Raw genomic sequence first — 9,837 nt, 5'->3', positions numbered from 1 at the left:
TGTTTTCCTAAATACATCCCATTCCTCACCCACGCCCCTCACGTCATTTGCTCTCACCTTTTGCTATTCTACACTCAATCTCTCCTGGTACTTCCTCACACAAGTCTCCTTTCCAAGCTTACTTACTCTCACCACACTCTTCTTCCTAAAGGCCTGTCTACACGAGCGGGCCTGACCGGCAGGTTTGCCCGTTAACGGGCAAATTCTGGCGGGCCTGCCCGTGAATGTTGTCCACACGACCGAAGTGATGAACAGCCGGGCCTGCCCGACGATGTTGCCAGTAGCGGGTGGAGTGCGGTACGAGAACCATGGTGCCTAGCATTGTCAAGAAAAAGATTTTGTGCTCTATGATAATAGCTTTGTGTCTCAAGAAGAAAAAGAAGAAAAGGATATGGTGTAAAGATTGGTTAAAGAAAAAAAGTATGTTTGAAAGCACTGCAACAATACTTCATGAACTACAAAGTAGTGAGGAACACGACTTCAGAAATTACCTGAGGATGAGTGTAAGCACTTTTTACATCTTGTTATCAAAGGTGGAGCCATACATAGTGAAGAAAGACAGTTATGAGAAACAGCATTACAGCAGAAGCTCGTCTGGAAGTAACTTTACGATAAAGGTCAATCAAAGTACTAGTAAGTGCTTTAGACCAAAAAATTGTTGGTGGCTCACTAGACTTATCCTGGGCTGCCATCGTTAAATGTTCACTGTGCTACTATGCCGTGGGATGTGGGATGAAGGCCCGCTGTGGGTTCACGATATTGCGTCTGGCAGGGTAGAAACTCCAGCTACCGGGCACCAGCTCAGTGATTTCGCTCGGCGGGCTTTCGGGCAATTTGATCGTTTGCCCGTCAAATATGCCCGTTAACGGGCAAGCCCGCCGATCAGGCCCGCTCGTGTAGACAGGCCTTAACATTCCCTCTTCTTTTTTGAAAACCTGGACAAATCTTCACCTTCGCCTCCATAAGACTGTGGTCAGACACCCCTCCAGTTGCCCCTCTCAGCACATTAACATCCAAAAGTCTCTCTTTAACACGCCTCTCAATTGACATGTAATTCAATAATGCCCTTTCACCGCCTCTCCCACTCATATACGTATACCTTTGTATATCTTTCTTTTTAAACCAGGTATTTACAATCACCAGTCTTTTTTCAGCACACAAATCCACAAGCATTTCACCATTACCAATCACAACACTGAATATCCAATGTACACCAATGATACCCTCAAGTGCACCATTACTCACCTTCACACACACACACACACACACATATATATATATATATATATATATATATATATATATATATATATATATATATATATATATATATATATATATTTTTTTTTTTTTTTTTTTTTTTTTTTTTTTTTTTATACTTTGTCGCTGTCTCCCGCGTTTGCGAGGTAGCGCAAGGAAACAGACGAAAGAAATGGCCCAACCCCCCCCCATACACATGTACATACACACGTCCACACACGCAAATATACATACCTACACAGCTTTCCATGGTTTACCCCAGACGCTTCACATGCCTTGATTCAATCCACTGACAGCACGTCAACCCCTGTATACCACATCGCTCCAATTCACTCTATTCCTTGCCCTCCTTTCACCCTCCTGCATGTTCAGGCCCCGATCACACAAAATCCTTTTCACTCCATCTTTCCACCTCCAATTTGGTCTCCCTCTTCTCCTCGTTCCCTCCACCTCCGACACATATATCCTCTTGGTCAATCTTTCCTCACTCATTCTCTCCATGTGCCCAAACCATTTCAAAACACCCTCTTCTGCTCTCTCAACCACGCTCTTTTTATTTCCACACATCTCTCTTACCCTTACATTACTTACTCGATCAAACCACCTCACACCACACATTGTCCTCAAACATCTCTTTTCCAGCACATCCACCCTCCTACGCACAACTCTATCCATAGCCCACGCCTCGCAACCATACAACATTGTTGGAACCACTATTTCTTCAAACATACCCATTTTTGCTTTCAGAGATAATGTTCTCGACTTCCAAACATTCTTCAAGGCTCCCAGGATTTTCGCCCCCTCCCCCACCCTATGATCTACTTCCGCTTCCATGGTTCCATCCGCTGCCAGATCCACTCCCAGATATCTAAAACACTTTACTTCCTCCAGTTTTTCTCCATTCAAACTTACCTCCCAATTGACTTGACCCTCAACCCTACTGTACCTAATAACCTTGCTCTTATTCGCATTTACTCTTAACTTTCTTCTTTCACACACTTTACCAAACTCAGTCACCAGCTTCTGCAGTTTCTCACATGAATCAGCCACCAGCGCTCTATCATCAGCGAACAACAACTGACTCACTTCCCAAGCTCTCTCATCCACAACAGACTTCATACTTGCTCCTCTTTCCAAAACTCTTGCATTCACCTCCCTAACAACCCCATCCATAAACAAATTAAACAACCATGGAGACATCACACACCCCTGCCGCAAACCTACATTCACTGAGAACCAATCACTTTCCTCTCTTCCTACACGTACACATGCCTTGCATCCTCGATAAAAACTTTTCACTGCTTCTAACATACTTGCCTCCCACACCATATATTCTTAATACCTTCCACAGAGCATCTCCATCAACTCTATCATATGCCTTCTCCAGATCCATAAATGCTACATACAAATCCATTTGCTTTTCTAAGTATTTCTCACATACATTCTTCAAAGCAAACACCTGATCCACACATCCTCTACCACTTCTGAAACCACACTGCTCTTCCCCAATCTGATGCTCTGTACATGCCTTCACCCTCTCAATCAATACCCTCCCATATAATTTACCAGGAATACTCAACAAACTTATACCTCTGAAATCTGAGCACTCACTCTTATCCCCTTTGCCTTTGTACAATGGCACTATGCACGCATTCCGCCAATCCTCAGGCACCTCACCATGAGTCATACATACATTAAATAACCTTACCAACCAGTCAACAGCACAGTCACCCCCTTTTTTTTTTAATAAATTCCACTGCAATACCATCCAAACCTGCTGCCTTGCCGGCTTTCATCTTCCGCAAAGCTTTTACTACCTCTTCTCTGTTTACCAAATCATTTTCCCTAACCCTCTCACTTTGCACACCACCTCGACCAAAACACCCTATATCTGCCACTCTATCATCAAACACATTCAACTAACATTCAAAATACTCACTCCATCTACTTCTCACATCACCACTACTTGTTATCACCTCCCCATTTGCGCCCTTCACTGAAGTTCCCATTTGCTCCCTTGTCTTACGCACTTTATTTACCTCCTTCCAGAACATCTTTTTATTCTCTCTAAAATTTAATGATACTCTCTCACCCCAACTCTCATTTGCCCTCTTTTTCACCTCTTGCACCTTTCTCTTGACCTCCTGTCTCTTTCTTTTATATATATATATATATATATATATATATATATATATATATATATATATATATATATATATATATAATATATATATATATATATACATATATATATATATATATATATATATATATTTTTTTTTTTTTTTTTTTTTTTTATACTTTGTCGCTGTCTCCCGCGTTTGCGAGGTAGCGCAAGGAAACAGACGAAAGAAATGGCCCAACCCCCCCCCCCATACACATGTACATACACACACCCACACACGCAAATATACATACCTACACAGCTTTCCATGGTTTACCCCAGACGCTTCACATGCCTTGATTCAATCCACTGACAGCACGTCAACCCCTGTATACCACATCGCTCCAATTCACTCTATTCCTTGCCCTCCTTTCACCCTCCTGCATGTTCAGGCCCCGATCACACAAAATCTTTTTCACTCCATCTTTCCACCTCCAATTTGGTCTCCCTCTTCTCCTCGTTCCCTCCACCTCCGACACATATATCCTCTTGGTCAATCTTTCCTCACTCATTCTCTCCATGTGCCCAAACCATTTCAAAACACCCTCTTCTGCTCTCTCAACCACGCTCTTTTTATTTCCACACATCTCTCTTATCCTTACGTTACTTACTCGATCAAACCACCTCACACCACACATTGTCCTCAAACATCTCATTTCCAGCACATCCATCCTCCTGCGCACAACTCTATCCATAGCCCACGCCTCGCAACCATACAGCATTGTTGGAAACACTATTCCTTCAAACATACCCATTTTTGCTTTCCGAGATAATGTTCTCGACTTCCACACATTTTTCAAGGCTCCCAAAATTTTCGCCCCCTCCCCCACCCTATGATCCACTTCCGCTTCCATGGTTCCATCCGCTGACAGATCCACTCCCAGATATCTAAAACACTTCACTTCCTCCAGTTTTTCTTCATTCAAACTCACCTCCCAATTGACTTGACCCTCAACCCTACTGTACCTAATAACCTTGCTCTTATTCACATTTACTCTTAACTTTCTTCTTCCACACACTTTACCAAACTCAGTCACCAGCTTCTGCAGTTTCTCACATGAATCAGCCACCAGCGCTGTATCATCAGCGAACAACAACTGACTCACTTCCCAAGCTCTCTCATCCCCAACAGACTTCATACTTGCCCCTCTTTCCAGGACTCTTGCATTTACCTCCCTAACAACCCCATCCATAAACAAATTAAACAACCATGGAGACATCACACACCCCTGCCGCAAACCTACATTCACTGAGAACCAATCACTTTCCTCTCTTCCTACACGTACACATGCCTTACATCCTCGATAAAAACTTTTCACTGCTTCTAACAACTTTCCTCCCACACCATATATTCTTAATACCTTCCACAGAGCATCTCTATCAACTCTATCATATGCCTTCTCCAGATCCATAAATGCTACATACAAATCCATTTGCTTTTCTAAGTATTTCTCACATACATTCTTCAAAGCAAACACCTGATCCACACATCCTCTACCACTTCTGAAACCGCACTGCTCTTCCCCAATCTGATGCTCTGTACATGCCTTCACCCTCTCAATCAATACCCTCCCATATAATTTACCACGAATACTCAACAAACTTATACCTCTGTAATATATATATATATATATATATATATATATATATATATATATATTTTATATTTCATTATACTTTGTCGCTGTCTCCCGCGTTTGCGAGGTATATATATATATATATATATATATATATATATATATATATATATATATATATATATATATATATATCATCCCAGGGGATAGGGGAGAAGGAATACTTCCCACATATTCCCTGCGTGTCGTAGAAGGAGACTAAATGGGAAGGGAGCGGGTGGCTGGAAATCCTCCCTTTCCGTTTTTTTTTTTTTTTTTTTTGATTTTCCAAAAGAAGGAACAGAGAAGGGGGCCAGGTGAGGATATTCCCTCAAAGGCCCAGTTCTCTGTTCTTAACGCTCCCTCGCTAACGCGGGAAATGGCGAATAGTTTGAAAGAAAAAGAAAAAGAAAATATATATGACAAGAATTCACTTTCGACTGGGCGGTATAATCGTAAATGGAAGGAAAAAAAGCAGACTTATTCAAGACCACGCTCCAAAGGAGCCTACCTTACTCTGCTCCCTCATGTTGCGAAGCCTGGAAACTGCAGGGACCCCATAACAAGACTTGCTAGGGTCACACGTATTTGAAATAACGTGAGGGATGACAAATTAACAAGTGTTATCAAGCAAACGTCGCAGTAAAGTTAGGTAACACACGCTGGAAAAATTCCCAGTAGGCGACCCAGTTGCCACGTGGCAAAATTTTCATTTTAAAATGTTAGTACAACATTTGTCCTTCTTACACGTCACAGCTATATATGTTTGTGTCTTTGAAAATACTGTATAAAAAATCAGTATGAGAGATGGTTTTTAAAATTCTATTATCATTATTACATAAATACAGATTTCCAGTTGGCAGCTAAAAATCGTAGCCAGTAGGCATGTGAACAGTGCGTGTGTGTGTGGCTGAGGACGCAAGTAACGTTCGTGTGTTTATTAACGGTGTACGTGAAGACTATGGCTCGCTGGTATTCCCTCGTGATCCTAGTTTCTTTATCAGGTAAGTGTAATGACTGAATATCTAGTATTATATACAAGCGTTCTTCAGCAATGTCATTTATTCATTAGGGTCTGAAAGACGAAGTTGCAGCAGCATATGTCCACAGTTTGCTGAAGCTAGATTTCAAAAATTGATTATCTTTCATGTTTATTATTCTTTTTATAGTTCACTTGCTGACCACCAGCATAATTATATCTCCTAAGTTCCACTTAACTGTACTAAGACATTTAAAACATCAAGTGCTAATAACCAATAGAACCTTAAGTACTACTTGTTCACCCAGGTCTGTGATGTTTCTTCTAGGCACAAATATCCCTTGGTCTCCTACAGCTAGGCCAAATATGCCCTGGTCTCCTGATGTAGGAAGGGACAATGTATCTCAACACTGCCTTGTGGACGTATTTGCCACTTAAGCAGCTAGGTTAAGCTAGCAAGAGAATTTTGGAAACACCTTAATATGCATGAATACTGAATTTGACTTTGATTTAGTACCCAACTTTCATGCAAGAGTGATATTTTTCAATCGATTTGTACATGTCAAAAATAATATAGAACATACATGGACTGAGACAGAACTTATGCCACTAGATTTTACTTTCTGAAGGGGAGGGGGAGGTTTTATGATCTGGCATTTTCATGCTCCTCTTGTCTTGAGATTGTATGCCGTGGCGTACTTGCAGCAGTGGTTGATCCAGCCCAGATGAGCAAGTGATTGTTAAGGCCATCTGTCTTGAGACAATTGGCATCTTACCCACCACGTCCTCTGCCTGTTGAGCAAGGTCACCTGATCGGCTGACTGGATTTCCCACGTTAAAATGCCCAAAACTGTTACCTGTTCTTGCGTCTGATTATCATTCTTGCCTGCAAACATTTCTGATGTTTTCTTAGCGTATTCTCGAGGACAACCTCTATATGAAACCTGTATGTTGCTATTTCACATAACGTCACTTCCAGCTGATTCTGCATGTAGGTTTGTTTGGATTGACTGGTTACGTGCTGAAGCACTAAATTCGGTCAAGGTTCTGACGAATTCACGGGTCGTGACTTGTCCTCACTGAAGGGAGAGAGTAGCTCTAGGTATGAGAAGGTACCTGACGAGGCTACTCATCACGTGACAGGCGACCACAACCCATAGACAAAGTGTAAACATTGGCAACTCGAGAACTGGTCAATTCGATGTTTGACTTTTCTCCCACGGCTCATTTTGTGCTTTACTCTTGTATGATTAATCACTGACTGCTAAAACTGTAAGATATAAGTCCGTTATTTCTTGATAACCAATTCTCCATCAACTTAAAGTATATCTTGTGATTTGCTCATATCCTGAAATTAACGGTAGTGTTTGTCGTACGCTAACAAGGGGTTCCTGTCCTGTGCCTTTCTCATAGTTGTCACCGGGAACTTGCACTCCCACTGTGGCCACAGTGTGGCCATGGGCCAGGCGAGGGACGTACTCTCGGCCGGTTAGAGAGCGGAAGCGTCTTTACCTCGGGTTTCCCCACAGTAGCGGCTGTTCACACATGCGTCAAGCTTTTGTCTTCATAATATAATATATTATATAATCCTCATACAATCTCGCACTCCCTCTTCCTCTAGTAAACTGGCACGTCAGTGGCTTTCAAGTGTCACTCTTTTGACCTAAGTAGCTGTCTGCCTCTCAGACATGTCGGCTGCTGCTGGTTTTCAGTCCACAGACATACATGTCATTTTCTTACTTGGAACACAACACGCTCGACAGTACTTTATACTATGTTTTACTGCGGTCAGGGTTACGCTAGGGTCTAACTTTACTGCAAATTCTCTCTCTCTCTCTCTCTCTCTCTCTCTCTCTCTCTCTCTATATATATATATATATATATATATATATATATATATATATATATATATACATATATAGTTTTTATCGAGGATGTAAGGCATGTGTACGTGTAGGAAGAGAGGAGAGTGATTGGTTCTCAGTGAATGTAGGTTTGCGGCAAGGGTGTGTGATGTCTCCATGGTTGTTTAATTTGTTTATGGATGGGGTTGTTAGGGAGGTGAATGCAAGAGTTTTGGAAAGAGGGGCAAGTATGAAGTCTGTTGGGGATGAGAGAGCTTGGGAAGTGAGTCAGTTGTTGTTCGCTGATGATACAGCGCTGGTGGCTGATTCATGTGAGAAACTGCAGAAGCTGGTGACTGAGTTTGGTAAAGTGTGTGAAAGAAGAAAGTTAAGAGTAAATGTGAATAAGAGCAAGGTTATTAGGTACAGTAGGGTTGAGGGTCAAGTCAATTGGGAGGTAAGTTTGAATGGAGAAAAACTGGAGGAAGTAAAGTGTTTTAGATATCTGGGAGTGGATCTGGCAGCGGATGGAACCATGGAAGCGGAAGTGGATCATAGGGTGGGGGAGGGGGCGAAAATCCTGGGAGCCTTGAAGAATGTGTGGAAGTCGAGAACATTATCTCGGAAAGCAAAAATGGGTATGTTTGAAGGAATAGTGGTTCCAACAATGTTGTATGGTTGCGAGGCGTGGGCTATGGATAGAGTTGTGCGCAGGAGGATGGATGTGCTGGAAATGAGATGTTTGAGGACAATGTGTGGTGTGAGGTGGTTTGATCGAGTAAGTAACGTAAGGGTAAGAGAGATGTGTGGAAATAAAAAGAGCGTGGTTGAGAGAGCAGAAAAGGGTGTTTTGAAATGGTTTGGGCACATGGAGAGAATGAGTGAGGAAAGATTGACCAAGAGGATATATGTGTCGGAGGTGGAGGGAACGAGGAGAAGTGGGAGACCAAATTTTAGGTGGAAAGATGGAGTGAAAAAGATTTTGTGTGATCGGGGCCTGAACATGCAGGAGGGTGAAAGGAGGGCAAGGAATAGAGTGAATTGGATCGATGTGGTATACCGGGGTTGACGTGCTGTCAGTGGATTGAATCAGGGCATGTGAAGCGTCTGGGGTAAACAATGGAAAGCTGTGTAGGTATGTATATTTGCGTGTGTGGACGTATGTATATACATGTGTATGGGGGTGGGTTGGGCCATTTCTTTCGTCTGTTTCCTTGCGCTACCTCGCAAAAGCGGGAGACAGCGACAAAGCAAAATATATATATATATATATATATATATATATATATATATATATATATATATATATATATATATATATATTATCCCTGGGGATAAGGGTGAAAGAATACTTCCCACGCATTCCTCGCGTGTCGTAGAAGGCGACTAGAGGGGACGGGAGCGGGAGGCCAGAAATCCTCCCCTCCTTTTTTTTTTTAACTTTCTAAAATGGGAAACAGAAGAAGGAGTCACGCGGGGAGTGCTCATCCTCCTCGAAGGCTCAGATTGGGGTGTCTAAATGTTTGTGGATGTAACCAAGATGTGAAAAAAGGAGAGATAGGTAGTATGTTTGAGGAAAGGAACCTGGATGTTTTGGCTCTGAGTGAAACGAAGCTCAAGGGTAAAGGGGAAGAGTGGTTTGGGAATGTCTTGGGAGTAAAGTCAGGGGTTAGTGAGATGACAAGAGCAAGGGAAGGAGTAGCAGTACTCCTGAAACAGTTGTTGTGGGAGTATGTGATAGAATGTAAGAAAGTAAATTCTCGATTAATATGGGTAAAACTGAAAGTTGATGGAGAGAGATGGGTGATTATTGGTGCATATGCACCTGGGCATGAGAAGAAAGATCATGAGAGGCAAGTGTTCTGGGAGCAGCTGAATGAGTGTGTTAGTGGTTTTGATGCACGAGACCGGGTTATATTGATGGGTGATTTGAATGCAAAGGTGAGTAATGTGGCAATTGAGGGAATAATTGGT

The 9,837-nt window shown here is 42.2% G+C and overlaps 1 protein-coding gene across 1 annotated transcript in view; it reads left to right on the top strand.

Moving 5' to 3' along the window:
* Positions 1–5,764: 5,764 nt before the first annotated feature.
* LOC139750333 (transmembrane protease serine 5-like) overlaps positions 5,765–9,837 on the top strand; it is a 57,762-nt gene continuing 53,689 nt past the window's right edge. Inside the window, exon 1 of the mRNA XM_071665012.1 lies at positions 5,765–6,044. Coding sequence (XP_071521113.1) covers positions 6,002–6,044 — 43 coding nt within the window. The 5' untranslated portion in view covers positions 5,765–6,001. The remainder of the gene's footprint in view (positions 6,045–9,837) is intronic.

The sequence above is a fragment of the Panulirus ornatus genome, chromosome 9, assembly GCF_036320965.1.
Source record: "Panulirus ornatus isolate Po-2019 chromosome 9, ASM3632096v1, whole genome shotgun sequence".
NCBI lineage: Eukaryota > Metazoa > Arthropoda > Malacostraca > Decapoda > Palinuridae > Panulirus > Panulirus ornatus.
The sequence above is the reverse complement of the archived record's forward strand: the minus strand, read 5'-3'. Positions and strand labels throughout refer to the sequence as shown.